Raw genomic sequence first — 16,409 nt, 5'->3', positions numbered from 1 at the left:
TCTAAGCCTTTTTTTTTTTTTTTTTGCGGTACGCGGGCCTCTCACTGTTGTGGCCTCTCCCGTTGCGGAGCACAGGCTCCAGACGCGCAGGCTCAGCGGCCATGGCTCACGGGCCCAGCCGCTCCGCGACATGTGGGATCTTCCCGGACCGGGGCACGAACCCGTGTCCCCTGCATTGGCAGGTGGACTCTCAACCACTGTGCCACCAGGGAAGCCCTCTGTAAGCTTTTATGGCTTACTTATTTTCTTCTAGACACTCTTTTAGCTACATCCTTCAAGTTTGGATATATTGTATTTCCTTTATTATTAAAATATTTTCTTATTTCCAGTGAGATTTCTTCTTTGCCCATAGATTATTTAGATTGTTTAATTTCCAAAATTGTGATTATCTTCTTGTCTGCTTCTCTCACTTACTGAGAACAACGTATGAAAACAAATTCCACTCTCATTGTGTATTTTCTATTTCTCCTTGTAATTCTTTCTTTTTTTGTTTTCTAATTTACTTTTTATATTTGTATTATCTCAGTACATGCAAGTCTAAAAAATCATTACCCAACTCAGGAAGTGTACACGTGGATATAAAATGACTGATGTATATTTAAATATGTTGATGTACATATATGCATGTGTACATCAAGTGTTCACAAAAGGTAACTGTGGAATAGTTCTAATGATAAAAAGCTACCATTTATTGAGCAGTTATACTCACATACTGTAACATACACTGTAGTTTACATACATTTTTGTGTTTAATTTTCAAAGCAACACTATTAGGTCATTGTATTATCCCTCTTTTACTGATGAAAAAACTGAGGCTTAGAGATGGTAAATAATTTGAATCAGTTCATGCAGCTAGGAAGTAATAAGAGTTGGGTTTCAACTAAATCTGACTTGGAAGTCTTTGTTCTTAACCACAGTATTGTACTAACCTTTATATATTAATTGTCTTCAGGAACTATTTAATGTAAACCTTTGTAGACGATATCATTTTTAAAATTTATTTTTTGGATTAAAGACTTTTATTGACGTATAGTTATTGTACAATATTATGTAAGTTACGGGTGTACAATACAATAATTCACAATTTTAGTTATTATAAAGTATTGGTTATATTCCCTGTGTTGTACAGTATGTCCTTGTAGCTTATTTTATACATAGTAGCTTGTACATCTTAATCTCCTACCCCTATATTGCCTCTCCCCTCCTCCCTCTCCCCCCTAGTTTGTTTTCTGTAAGTCTGTTTCTTTTTTTGTTATATTTACTAGTTGTATTTTTTAGATTCCACATATAAGTGACATCATACAGTATTTGTATTTCTCTGTCTGGCTTATTTCACTTAGCATAATACCCTCCAAGTCCATCTAAGTTGTTGCAAATGGCAGAATTTCATTCTTTTTATGGTTGAGTAGTATCCCATTGTGTGTATATACCACATCTTCTTTATCCATTCATCTGTTGATGGACACTTAGGTTGCTTCCATATCTTGGCAGTCATAAACAATGCTACTATGAACATTGGGGTACATGTATCTTTTTGAATTAGTGTTTTTGTTTTTTTCAGATATATACCCAGGAGTGGAATTGCTGGGACATATGGTAGTTCTTCTTTTTTTTTTTTTTTTTTAGTAATTTTTATTGGAGTATAGTTGATTTACAATGTTGTGTTAGTTTTAGGGTACAGCAAAGTGAATCAGTTACACATATACATATATTCACTCTTTTTTAGGTTCTTTTCCCATATAGGTTATTACAGAGTTTTGAGTAGAGTTCCCTGTGCTATACAGTAGGTCCTTATTAGTTATCTATTTTTTGTATAGTAGTGTGTCTATCTCAATCCTAGTCTCCCAGTTTATCCCTTTCCCCCATTCTGTTTTTAGTTTTTTTGAGAAAGCCTCCACACTGTTTTCCACAGCGGCCGCACCAATTTACATTCCCACCAACAGTGCAGTAGGGTTCCCTTTTTTCCACATCCTCGCCAACATTAGTTATTTGTGTTCTTTTGATGATAGCCATTCTGACAGGTGTGAGGTGATAGCTCATTGTGGTTTTGATTTCCATTTCCCCCATGATTAGCGATATTGAGCATCTTTTCATGTGCCTCTTGGCCATCTCCACGTCCTCTTTGGAGAAATGTCTATTCAGGTCCTCTGCCCATTTTATATTATTTTAAGTGGCAGCAGCATGAATTTCAGCCTTTTCAGTTTATTAAGTAAAGAATACTAAATGTAGTCGTAATCAACTCTCTACAATGTGAATTTTATTTTTATGCTTATATCAATAATACAAGTTTATTGTTTAAAAATCAAATAATATAGAAATATGTAAGGAACTAAAAATCTTCTAAGATTCTGTCATCCTGAGATAACCCCCACTGACATTTTGAGGGCCATGTTTCCATACTTTTCTCCATGTATCTATTCATATATATTTTACATAAAAGGGATCTTAATTGCCATTTTTATTATGGACTGAACTTTATATTTTTGAATGCTAGAGAGCAGAACACATTGCTTTATGGTGTTAAGGTTTGTTACCAAAGCAGCTATCATTAATTTCTTACTTTAATCTTACCAGGTCAAGGTAGGCAATGAAGTTGCTACTGGAACAGGACCTAATAAAAAGATAGCCAAAAAAAATGCTGCAGAAGCAATGCTGTTACAGCTTGGTTATAAAGCATCCACTAGTCTTCAAGATCAACTTGACAAGGTGAGAGTTAAATTTACATGGACAAGTTCTATCCTGTCAGGGTACAAAAGTGATGAGCAAATTCTGTCCCAGTGTTCCTTGACTCTAAGTACTGTCTTAACTGGTGTTAAAGTAGATGTCAAGTTTTAAATTTTCTAAGGTGGTACTCTATCTTCATCTCTTTAAAGATAGATTCTCCAGGTATAAAATAACAGCTGTTTAGGGTTCAAGATAAAATATTATAATCTTACAATTAGAAAATACTAAGAGTTCATTGTATCATTATACATATCTTATATAATAGCAATGTAATAATTTTTAGCTTACTGACTGATGATTTTTGCCTTATGTACACAGTTTTAATTCGTGCTTTTTTAAGAATAGAGGTTGTTAGCCTTTATTTCTGGAATACAGCTGAAAACACTAGAAATAAAGATCCTGATTACACCTTTAGGGCAGGAGCTATGTAGGACAGACACTCTATAAACTAATTTTTCTGTTTACTTTAAATTAAAGGTAAACTCAGAGGGTGTTTATTTTCTGCCAAGACTTGTGTTCATGGTCCCCTATTTCTTCTGCAGCAGGTAATGACATCATTAACAGCTACCTCTGTTGTAAGAAGCTGAGAACCTTGAATTCAGGACTTGGCAGATAACTAGGCAGGAACTGGCTTCATTTCACTTTGTATTAAATTATCATTTTTTCTATACATATGTATAAATTACTTTTATTAAGTATTTTATTTGTATGAACAGTCACAAAACAGGCATAATAATTATTTCTATCATAAACAATATGCTTTTTTCCATGCCATTTTCTCACATAAGGATTCTGTTTCAGGGATATTTTCAGTTTCTGTAGGAACACCTTTCTGAAGCTTAGAGTAGAAATGAAATCATCTGTTAAAAAATATTTAGATATGCTTTTCAAGGTACTACGAATACCTAGAAAGTTATTTTGAGTGATTAAAAATTATTTGTCTGTGTGATATCACTGGAGATTTCAATTCTGTTTTTATAACCTGGCTAATGAATGCTTTTTCTTCTTTTAAAAGTATTTGTAACATGAAACCTAACATGTGTTCAAGTTTCTGTAGTTCCTATATTGTGTATATGTTGTTTTAACTTAACACATTTATATTGACTTAAAATTGATAGGTGATTTATAAAAATATGTCAAAATAAATCTCATAAACATTTATTTGTAAGTTACGTGAAAATAAAATAGAACAAAAAACTGGCATTAATTTCATTAATTTGAAAAACGTTTTTTGCTTACCCACTGTGTTATTAGTTAGGGTTCTCCAGAGGAACAGAGCCCAACAGAGAGAGAGAGAGAGAGAGTGAGTGTGTGTGTGTGTGTGTGTGTGTGTGTGCGTGCATGTGCGTGTGCGTGTGTGTATCACACGGAGATTTTTTTAAGGAATTGGCCCATGCAATTTTGGAAGCTTGGCTAGTCCAAAATTTGCTGGGGAGGCTGGCAGGCTGGAGACTCAGGAAAGAGCTGCAGAGTCCAGAGGCGATTGGCTAGAGAGCTGCCTCTCGCTCCAGGGAAGGTCAGCCTTTTTCTAGGCAGGACTTCAACTGTCGAGGCCCACCCACATTATAGAGAGCCATGTGCTTTACTCAAAGTTCAGTGATTTAAATGTAAATCTCTTCCAAAAACACGCTCACAGAAACACCCAGAATAACATTTGACCAAATGTCTGAGAACTGTAGCCCAGACAAGTTGACACATAAAATTAACCACCACCCCCACTAAATGCCAAACACTTAAAATTGAAGATACCGGGATGACTGGAATTTTGTCCCTGCACACAAGAACTGACCAGTAAGTGTTAGGGGTGAGGAGCTTTAATCATACAGCAAAAATTATAGTATAATTAAAATTCTAGATATGTGAAGATGAATCTGGAAAGTCAGGAATAGCCGAGACCACTGTTTTTATGTGAAGTAAAAGCTTTTGAATTATTAATTTGAGATTTGAACTTGAAAGTGACATGATCTGGTTTGCTTTCTTCAAAAGACAGTCCTGTAAGTAATGTAGTGAATGGATTTGGGCAGGACAGGACTGAAGGCAGGGAGGCCCGTGCTAGCAGGATTGTTCAGGTGAAAGATGCTGAGAATCTGAACTAAGGCAGTGGTGGTAGAGAGGAAAGGGGAAAGACACCAGCAGTCATTCTGAGGTGTACATGATGAGATCTCAGTAGCAGATAATGTGCGTAGGGGTACAGGAAGAAGGTGGAGGAAAGAATACCTGCAAAAGGGGCAGTAGAGAATGATTTTTAAAAGAAGGTGGCAGTCGTGTGCTGCAGAGATCGAATAAGAGAAGGAGTGAATATGATGATTTGTCAATAAGAAGATCTTTGGAGAATGTAGCAAAAGCAATTTAAAAAAACCCTGTAAAAGCAGTTTTTTAAAAGTTGGCTTTTTAAAAAAAAAATAAGCAAGATATGTACGTGATTAAAAGAATTTAAATAGCACAAAAGAGTAAGCAGTGAAAAAAAAATGTTAGTCTCACTTCACCCTGAGACCCTCGGTCTCTTGGTCTCTCTTCCTAAAATGTTATCTCCCACAGTGAGTTAATATTTGTACATCGTGTAGAATAGTGTCTGAAATATAGTGAATCTTATGTAAGGATTTGATAAATAAAGATGAAATAAATATCCTTACAGAGATATTCTATGTGTATGCACTAACATACCCCCTTTAAAAATATTCAGATTTATCGAGTTGTAGTTCAATAAATTTCGACGTGTGTCTGTGTGTGTGTGTGTGTGTGTGTGTGTGTGTGTGTACATGCACTGACCACCATCACAATTAAGATTTATAACATTTCTATTACCCCAAACAGTTCCTTAATGCCCATTTATAGTAAATGTCTTCCCCTTTCCTCAGACCCTGCCAAGCACTGGTCTGATTTCTGTCTCTATAATTTTGCCTTTTCCAAAATGTTGTACAAATTGAATTGTGCATTATGTAGCCTTTAGTGTCTGGCTTCTTTTTTTTTTTTAAATAAATTTATTTAGTTTATTTATTTTTGGCTGCATTGGGTCTTCATTGCTGCGCACGGGCTTTCTCTAGTTGCGGCGAGCCCCCTGCTACTCTTTGTTTTGCTGCATGCACTTCTCATTGTGGTGGCTTCTCTTGTTGCGGAGCACGGGCTCTAGGCGTGAGGGCTTCAGTAGTTGTGGCTCGCAGGCTCTAGAGCACAGGCTTAGTAGTTGTGGCCCATAGGCTTAGTTGCTCTGTGGCATGTGGGATCTTCCTGGACCAGGGATCGAACCCGTGTCCCCTGCAATGGCAGGCAATTCTTAACCACTGTGCCACTAGGGAAGTCCCGTGTCTGGCTTCTTATTGCTGAGATTCATGCACGTTGTTGCATTTATCATTCATTTGTTCTGTTTTATTGTTTGTCACTATTTTATTCTTCACCAGCATTTAGGTTGTTTGTAGTTCGAGGCTATTACAACTAAAGTGGTTACAAATATTCATGTAAAAATCTTGATTGTACATATTCTCTAGTATATCCTATAGGTACACAGTTAAATAATAAGTACCATGTCACTTTACAAGAAACTGAAGATGTTTTCCAGAGAGGCTGTACCATTTTGCATTTCCACAAGCAGTGTTTGAGATTTCCAATTACTCCACATCTTTTCCTGCTCTTGTTCTTGTCATTTAGCTTTGATCATGCTAGTAGGTGTATAACATTATCTCTTTGGATTTTAATTGCATTTTCCCTAATTAATAATGCTGAGTAGTTTATCATGTGTTTATTTACCATTCATATCTCTTCCATGAAGTTTTTGTTCAAAATTTTTGTCTTTTAAAAAACTGGATGTTTTGCTTCCTTATTATTGGGTTGTAAAAGTTCTTTATATATTTTGTGTGCCAGTCCTCTGTCAGATGAAGGACTCCCCTCTCCTCCCGTCCTGCCTTCTCTCCTTTTTTTATGTACGTTCAGGCACCACATTTGTTTAAAAGATGAGTGCTTTCTCCATTGAATTCCTTAGCACCTTTGTTGAAAATCAATTGACCCCATATGTATGGGTCTGTTTCTAGATTCTCTATTCTGTTCCATTAATCTGTATGTCTGTTCTTTAGCTATCACAACTGTATATAGGGTGTAGCTTTTTTGCTACGGTTTCAAATCAGATAAAGAACTCCATCTTTGTTCTGCTTTTTAAAAATCTTTTTGGCTAATCTAGAGTCTTTGCATTTTCATAATAAACTGTAGAGTCAATTTCTACCAAAAAATATCCAGTTGGGATTTTTCTTTGGGGTTGTGTTGACTATATAGATCAGTTTTGCATAAATTGATATCTTAAGAATATTGAGTCTTCCAGCGCATGAACAAGATCTAGCTCCCTGTTTATTTAGGTTTTTGGAAATAGATCCCAGCAGTGTTTTGTACTTTTTCATGGAAATATCTTGTACATTTTTAATGTTTATCCCTAAGCGTTTCATGTTTGTGGATGCTATTGTTAATGGTATTGGTTTTTAATTTTAATTTCCAATTCTTTTCTACCATATAGAAATACAATTGTCTTTTATATATTGACCTTGTATCCTGTGACCTTGCTAAACTGACTGATCAGTTAGATTAGCTTATTTTGTAGATTTTTGTGTGATTTTCTGCATCGATGATGTGTCGTCTGTGAATAAAGACAGTTTTTTTCCCTTTCTAATCTGTATGCTTTTTATTTATTTGTCTTGCTTTATTGCCCTGAGTAGAACATCCAGAACAGTGTTGAATAGAAGCAATTGATGGTTGAATAGGAAAGCAGATAACTTTACCTTGTTTCTGATCCTACGAGGAAATCATTGTCTTTCACCATTATATACTGTGATGCTTGTAGGCTTTTTTTTTTTTTTTTTTGGCGGTATGCGGGCCTCTCACTCTTGTGGTCTCTCCCGTTGCGGAGCACAGGCTCCGGATGCGCAGGCTCAGTGGCCATGGCTCACAGGCCTAGCCGCTCCGCGGCATGTGGGATCTTCCCGGACTGGGGCACAAACCTGTGTCCCCTGAATCAGCAGGCAGACTCTCAACCACTGTGCCACCAGGGAAGCCCCTGTAGGGTTTTTATATATGCTCTATATTGAGAGAATATATATTGTTGAGAAGTTTTTTTTCCCCTTAATTATCAGTGAATGTTGAACTTTGCCAAATGCTTTCTGTGCATCTGTTGGGATACTCATATGACTTTTCTGTTTAGTTTGTGGATATGATGAATTTTTTTATTGATGGATTTTTAAAAATTTATGTGATACAGTTTTCCCCCACTATCTGAAAGTATATAGCATTCCTGTGAAACATTTTGTAAGCCAGAATGGCCTAAAATGAAGAAGTGTTTACCTTAGGACACATCTTGGTAACGGATGCACAACATAAATCCAGATAAAGCACAGATCTTCAGACGCAGTTCAAAGCTATGGCGGCTGGATGCTGAGATGCTGAATGTAGTTGCCACTCTTGGTGTGCGCTGCCTCAGTGATGGTTACCTGCAAAATAAACGCTGAATGGTATTTTTGGTTTTTCATAGAAGTGCAAACCCTGTTTGGATTTCTTTTGGTCAGCAATAACAGGTACTAGTGCAGGTCTTTCATAAAAGCAAGTGGCATAAAGTAAACTTTGAAAAAAGGTGGGGGATAGCTATATATACATACATAACAAAGATTACCGTTTTAACCATTTTTAGGTGTACATTTCAGTGGCATTAAGTACAATTACCGTGTTGTGCAACTATTACCACTATCCACTGCCAGAATGTTTTCATCATCCCAAGTAGAAATACTGGTTTTAGTGTCACTGTCAGGGTAGTGCTGGCCTCTTATAGTGAGTTTGGATGTATCTCCTCCTCTTTCATAGTCTCAAAGAGTTTGGTATTCTTTCTTCCTTAATTGTTGGGTAGAATTTACCAGTGGAGTCATCTGGGTTTAGAATTTTTTCTGTAGGAAGGTTTTAAGTATAAATTGAGTTTAAAAAATAGATATAAGACTACTCAGATTATCTACTTCTGCTTGAGTGAGCTTTGGCAGTTCGAATCTTTCAAGGAATTTGTCCATTTCGTCTAACTTGAGTTTAATGGTATAAAATTGTTCATAACACTGCCTTATCATTCTTTTAATGGCTACAGCATCTGTAGTGTTATTTTCTCTCTCATTTCTGATATTGATAATTTGTTCTCTTTTTTTCTCCTGATCAATCTGGCTAGGGGTTTATCAATTATTTTTGTCCTTTTCAAACAACCAGGTTATGGTTTCATTGGTTTTTCTCTATTTTTCTGTTTTCAATTTATTGATTTCTGCTCTTTATTTTATCCTTCCTTCACTCGCTTTGGATTTAATTTTCCGTTCTTTTCCTAGTTTTGTAAGCTAGAAGCTTCGATTGTGGATCTGAGAACTTTCTTCTTTTCTAATATAAGAATTTAATGATATGTATTTCTCTTTAAGCACTGGTTTAGCTCTGTCCCACAGATTTTGACTAGTTGAGTTTTTATTTTTATTCATTTCAAAATTTGTTCTAATTTCCCTTTGATTTCTTCTTTCAAGTCCTGTGTCTCTTCTGATTTTCTGTTTACTTCTTTTATCAAGTGTTAATGTCTCCAGCTAGAAATTTGGATTTATCTACTTTAAGTTTTATCAATTTTGTTTTATGTACTTTGAAGCTATGTTGTTACATACATATACCTTTAGGATTGTTATGCCTTTATGATGACTTGGCCACTTTATTATTATGTGATTTTTTTCTCTCTCCCTGGTAATATTCCTTGTTCTGAATTCTTCTTTGTCTGATGTTAATATAGTCACTCCAGTTTTATTCTGATTAGTGTTTGTGTGGGATATTCCCCCCACCCCATCATTTTACTTTTAGCCTATCTGTGTCTTTATGTTCAAATTGGTTTCTTTTAGAAAGCATATAATAGGGTCTTGCTTTTTAAAATATAATTTGACAATCTCTGCCTTTTAGTTGGGGGTGATCAGACCATTTGTACTTATTATAGCTGTTGATGTGGTTGGATTTAAATCTACCATCTTATTAGTTGTTTCTGTTTTTTCCATTTACTCTTTGTTCACTTTTTTCTCTTTCACCTTCGATGTGGTCATACATTTTACTTCTCTCTGTATAGTATAAAACCCACAGTTTGTTGTTACTAATTTTGCTTTATATAGTCAGTCTTTTTATGTGGTTAAAATCAGGAAAAGTATCTTACATTTAGTTTCATTTTTTACCATTTTCAGAATTCTTCATTCATTTGTGTAGATCTAAATTTCTTTATGGTATTATACTCTTGCTTGTAGAACTTCCTTTAATACTACTTGTATTAGCAGGTCTGCTGGCAGTGATTTCCATCAGCTTTTGTTTGATGAGAAATTTGTTATTTCGTCTTCATTTTAAAAGTTATTTTTGTCTGGGTATGGCATTCTGGGTTTTTGTGTTTCTTTCAGCACTTTAAAAGATCTTGTTCCACTGACTTGCATAGTTTTTTATGTGACGTCTGTTGTAATTCTTATCTGCCTTTTTTTCCCCCCTTGGTGTGCTTTTTTTTTCCCCTCTGAAGGCCTTCAAAATTTTCCGTTTTCATTAGTTCTCAGCAGTTTGACTCTGATGTGTCTAAATTTGATTCTTTCCTTTCTTCCTCCTTCTCTTCTTCCCTCTTCTCCCTCCTTCCTCTTTCATTTCTCCCTTTTGCCTCCTTTTCTTCCTCTACCTCCTTCCTTTCTCCTTTTTGTATTTTTCCTGCTTAGTGGTCTCTGAACACATTGGATCTGGGATTTGTTGTCATTCAGTTATTTTGTCAAATACTCAGGTATCATCTTTTAAAATATTTCTTCTTCCTTGTTTTCTCTCTCCTTGGGAGTTTCCAGTTACACATTTGTTAGTCCATTGGTGTTGTCTTAATAGATCCAGAATCTTCTGTTCCTTTTTATTTTTCGCTCCTTTTTTTTTTTCCTGTTTCTCAGTTTGAGGAATTTCTATTGATTTATCTACAATATTACTGATTATTCTCCAGCTATGTTCATCTGTTAATAATGACATCAATATTAATTTTCTTCTGTGGTATTTATCTCCCTAGGATTTCCATCTGCTTTTGTTCTACTATAATTTCTGTTTTTCTCCTGAAATTCTCCAAATGTTCATGCATGTTGTTTGCCTTTTACATTAGATCTTTTAACCTATTAATCATAGGTATTGTAAAATTTATTTCTTAGAGTTCTAGCATCTGGGTCATCTGGGTTCTGTTTTGTTGACTTCTTCCTCTTTTGACAAAGGGTTATTTCTTTTTGCAGTTTTGGGTGTCTCATAATGTTTGGATGAATGTTGGACATTGTGTATTGAGAAACATTAGAGGCTGAGTTAAATAGCATTTATGTTGAGAAATAGGCAAATCTCTTCTTCTGTCAGACTGTTACTATGGAAGGTGGCATCAATCTAGTCAGTAGTTGGGCTTGTTTTGGGTTTTGTTGTTGCCACAGTCTGTTAACTTCAAGTTCGTTTAGCAGTGGTTTGCTGTTATCTGTGTTTTGTTTGGGGTAAGGTTTGGGGAGGGTTTTTCCTCAATATTTCTGCTCCATCCTCAGGTTGCAGCAGTCCTTTCTTTGCTCTGCCATGAGGTGAGGGGTATCTCTATGCTTTGTAGTCAACTGCTTCTACTTATTATTTGATCATAGGATTGTGTTGGGTAAGGGAGCATAATTTTTTTTTTTAACATCTTTATTGGAGTATAAGTGCTTTACAATGGTGTGTTAGTTTCTGCTTTATAACAAAGTGAATCAGCTCTACATGTACATATACCCCCATATCTCTTCCCTCTTGCATCTCCCTCCCTCCCACCATCCCTTATCCCACCCCTCTAGGTGGTCACAAAGCACCGAGCTGATCTCCCTGTGCTACGCGGCTGCTTCCCAAAATCTATCAGTTTTACATTTGGTAGTGTATATATGTCCATGCCACTCTCACTTTGTCCCAGCTTACCCTTCCCCCTCCCCGTGTCGTCAAGTCCATTCTCTAGTAGGTCTGCATCTTTATTCCTGTCCTGCCCCTAGGTTCTTCGTGACCTTTTTTTTCTTTTAGATTCCATATATATGTGTTAGCATACAGTATATTTCTGACTTACTTCACTCTGTATGACAGACTCTAGGTCCATCCACCTCACTACAAATAACTCAATTTCGTTTCTTTTTATGACTGAGTAATATTCCATTGTATATATGTGCCACATCTTCTTTATCCATTCATCTGTCGATGGACACTTAGGTTGCTTCCAAACCCTCAGAGTGGGAGAGAATATTTGCCAATGAAGCAGCTGACAAAGGATTAATCTCCAAAATTTACAAGCAGCTCATGCAGCTCAATATCAAAAAAACCAACAACCCAATCCAAAAATGGGCAGAAGACCTAATTAGACATTTCTCCAAGGAAGATATACAGATTGCCAACAAACACATGAAAAAATGCTCAACATCGTTAATCATTAGAGAAATGCAAATCAAAACTACAATGAGATACCACCTCACACCGGTCAGAATGGCCATCATCAAAAAATCTACAAACAAAAAATGCTGGAGGGGGTGTGGAGAAAAGGGAACCCTCTTGCACTGTTGGTGAGAATGTAAATTGATACAGCCACTATGGAGAACAGTATAGAGGTTCCTTAAAAAACTAAAAATAGAACTACCTTCCGACCCAGCAGTCCCACTACTGGGCATATACCCTGAGAAAACCATAATTCAAAAAAGAGTCATGTACCACAATGTTCATTGCAGCTCTATTTACAATAGCCAGGGAGCATAGTTCTTGATTTTCTTGTCCAACCTCATTCTCAGACAGACTTTATGGGCCTGGGGCTCAGAGGTGGGTTTTTCCTACTACTTCTACCTCCTTCCCCATGGTAGCTAAACTTTACTTTGGATCTGTAGGTTGTGTTGGGTGCAGTAGAGTTTTCCAGCCCCTTTCCCAGCATTTTCAGACATCTGCTTTATATTGGCGCAGGGTCTTTCTCTCAAGAGGGTTTTCTACCCTCCCTTTTTTTTTTCTGGGAGTAGATAGCTTTTGCTTCTACTCTTTACCCAGAAGCAATGAGTCTTTGCCTGAGCTTTCGGGTTAATAAAATTTCCTACCTCTACCCCAGAGGCAGATAGGATTTGTTTCTCTCCTTTCTTAGTGGCTTGAGCTTTTGTCTTTGTATGAGAGAAGACTAGAGGAGTGTGCAAAGTTCTTTGCTTTTCTCTCCGTGACAGACATTCACCTGATTCATACCTGTACCACCAAGTGAGGCTCTATCCGGTTTCCTGATGTACCTCCAGTTGTCCTGAGTTCCCAGAGGAAGCCCGTGGAAAAGCACTTCTCTCTGGAGTTCCTAGTTTTTCTAAACTGTTGTGCTAACCCACATGCAGTCTTTCAGAATTTACTAATGTTTCATCTGCCTTCTTCTAACCAGCATTTTTGGTATTCATCTCTTCCTTCCTTGCTCTGCCAATGTTGAAATATTTTGTGAGCCCAGCCTCTCCTCAGAGGGGTTTGTCACTCTCTAGAATTCATGTCATTTGTTTGCTTTACAATCTCAGATCTCTGATGGGTTCAAGGAAAGTTAGGATTTTTTACATTGTCTGGCTCTTTCTCATTGTTACATTTCTACATTCTGAGGAAGAGTGGAACACTCTACCTTTAAAAAAATATACTGAACTTGTACCTTGATTTTTTTTTTTCACTTACATGTCGTGGTTTCACTTATAACTTGGAATTTGTTCTACATCAAGACATAACTGGCATGTGCTTTATTCATTTTATATTTGTTTATTATATATTGGTCAGAGTAATATACGTAGTACTCATATATGTATAAGAAGTCAAGATTTATTCAAGATTAATGGTATAAAGACTCAAGTTTTATAATAAAAAACCATGCTATCCTGCACTGCAACTGACAATTTCTGTTTCCCTTTTTCCAAAGGCAACCACTCACTACCCATTTTAGTTGTTCTGTTATTTTCTATTGTCAGTAGCTTATACTGAGATTTCTTGGTGTTTTTTTTTTTTTTTTTTCTTTTTAGGTTATTATCTGAGTTCCTGCTATGGAAAATGAAGATTTAGTTCTCTTATTCATACTCCACATGTATACTTTTCTATGTCTGTCTAATTTAACCCCAAACTCTCTGCCAAGTAAACACATCATGTACTTTTTTAGTTTCTTGGTTTTTCTTTCTTGGAACTCTTTATCCTCCTCTTCTACTTTGGATTGTTTGTTTGATGGATCTGCTAAAGACCCACTGTTTTGGTTCTTTTCTTCACCATTTCACTGAAAATTGCTTTTGCCTCTCTCCCTTGTTGAGTTGCCTGTTTTCTGGACAGTTTCCCTTTTTCTTCAGTTATTTCCTTGTGTTGATGGAGTACATGCTCTAGTAGCTTCTTGATAGAGGATACAGGGGGAGTAAATTTTTTTGAGATCTTATAGGTCTGATACATCTTTATGTTTCCCACACATTTGATAGTTTTTCTGAGACATAATTCTAAATTACAAATACTTTTTTCACAGAGTTTTGAAGGCATTGCACCAATGTTTTCTACCTCTCAGCATTACTGTTGAAACTCCAAAGCCTTCTGCTTCTTCAGCCTGTTATGAAACCTTTATGTTTCATCTCCCTCTTGATGCTTTTCTAACTTCTTTTCTCAGGAGTTTGGAAAATTCATGGGTGATTGACTTGATTGGTACATTCTTTTATAAATTGTGTTAGGTGTTTGGGTTTCAGTCCAGAAATTCATATACTTTAAAAGTGGGAAACTTCTTATATTTTTTCTTTGATAATTTCTTTCCTTCCATTTTTGCTAATGTTTCTTTCTAGGTTACCTGTTAGTCTAATGGATGATCTTCTGATTCTTTCTTTATTTTCTATTTCTATCTCTTTTTCTTTATGTTCTGTTTTCTAGGAGATTTCTTCAATTTTGTCTTCCAGTCGTTCTTTGAAGTAGTTTGCTTCAGCTATTGTATTTTTTTTATTTCCCAGAGCTCTTTCTCATTCTCAGGATATTCCTCTTTATAACCTCCTGTTCTTGTTTAATGGGTGTAATATTTCTCTCTCTTTCTTTCTCTCCGAGAACTTTTTTTTTTAATCTTTTTTTTTGAAGTTTTATTCTGTTCCCTGTGTTGCCCTCACCATCCTTGTGGATCGGTAGGCTGGGTGTTGTCTTCTGAGGCCCAGTGAGGAAGGGAGCTGGGGAACCTTATCTTCCAGAATGTAAGGATGTAGCTTTGGACTCCATCTCCTTACTTGCAGTGTGGCGTATAGATCCATCCCATCCTCAGCTGTACTTGGTGTCCAGAGTCTCTCTGTTTTAGGCCTTTCTGAAGAGGAAACCTTTTAGGAAATCTGTCTCCTTGGGGTCAAAGAGGTAACCTGGAAGTCTCATAGCATTTTGAAAGAGCTCCAAACAATCTTTCTGTTTTCAGGCTCTTCCAGGATTCATCTTTAGAAGTACCAGGTGTGCTTCTGATTCCCGAGGCTTTCTGGAGTCCTGGAGCACAAATTGATTTACTCTGTGTTAGCTCTTTGCTGGCTTCTTGCTCTGCAGGTGAGGTTTCAGCCAGCTCACATCTGCTAAGTTAGTTGCAGCTAATCTGCTTTCCAGGTTACCAACTTTGACTTACCTCTTCTGCTGTTGCTTCCTTTCATATTCTGGGGAGGGTAGGGGCAGAGGGCAAGAGAGAGTTTATGGCTTATTGGATTATCAATTTAGAGTTGTTTGGGGAGAGAGAAGAGATTACTCTTTGTGGTCACTGTGTCATGTTTAAGCAGAAACCTTACAAAAGCAGTTTCATTAGAGTGTTGGGGTAGAAATCAGAGAGCAGCAGGCTTGCGAGTCAGTTGAAGGTGAAAAATTAGGCTTAGGGAATAAAATCTAATACTGAAGTAACTTTGGTTATTAGTAGAAGGAGAGAAAGGGAGAAATGAAGTGCTAAATGTATTATTACCAACTTCGACTGGGCACTCAGGTGCCTGAGGATCTGTATTCATCTAACCAGCCAGCTCTTTCTTTCCCTGAAGTGACTTAATCCTTGCAGTGTACACTTTCCTCAGATTTATAACCCCCTCCGTCAGCTCTCCTCTCATTCTGTGATCCTGTTTTGTGCTTCACAGAGAACTTGTGAGTGGGAGTCTCCTCAGGCCTTCCCGTCCATGTGTATCTGCACTTACACACGTTTTCTCCTCCATCCTTTCACAGTTGTACACTATTTGCTGGAAACGTAGTTTGTGTTTATATATGGATTTAATTTGTCCATTTGGTCTTTGACATCTGATAACATAAATACTGCTTATAATAGGAAATAGGCCTTTTCCCCTCCTGGAGTACTTAATAACACCAGCTCCACAAAAAAGAGAATGTAACCAGTTAAAGTCACTTATAATGTGATTAAAATACTTACTACTTCAAAATACCTGAGCTCAGAGTGTATTTTACACTAGACATTGACCAGATCATCTGGGAAAAGACAGGATATTCCAGATTTCACTTAAAGTTAGGGTTTAGTTTTCAGGTTTTTTGCCCATGTCATTAGCAATATTCAGTGACCCTTGTCAGGACTTTTCCAGTACAGAGATAGTAATATTTCTATTGTTAATTTGACTTCAGAAGTGGTAAAGAAGCCCTTTTAGTCACTTTAGTACTTGTGATGATTATTGTCTACTGTTTGAAAAAGAATTATTTACTTTTTCACCACCTTG

At 36.6% G+C, this 16,409-nt stretch overlaps 1 protein-coding gene across 2 annotated transcripts in view; it reads left to right on the top strand.

Annotated features, from left to right (window-relative positions):
• STAU2 (staufen double-stranded RNA binding protein 2) overlaps positions 1-16,409 on the top strand; it is a 309,313-nt gene that overhangs the window by 128,943 nt on the left and 163,961 nt on the right. For both annotated transcript variants that reach the window (XM_065895762.1, XM_065895761.1), the window contains one exon: positions 2,575-2,706. In XM_065895762.1, coding sequence (XP_065751834.1) covers positions 2,575-2,706 — 132 coding nt within the window. The remainder of the gene's footprint in view (positions 1-2,574; positions 2,707-16,409) is intronic.

Source organism: Phocoena phocoena, chromosome 17 (assembly GCF_963924675.1).
Source record: "Phocoena phocoena chromosome 17, mPhoPho1.1, whole genome shotgun sequence".
NCBI lineage: Eukaryota > Metazoa > Chordata > Mammalia > Artiodactyla > Phocoenidae > Phocoena > Phocoena phocoena.
Note: the sequence above shows the minus strand (reverse complement) of the source record. Positions and strands in the feature narration are given on the sequence as shown.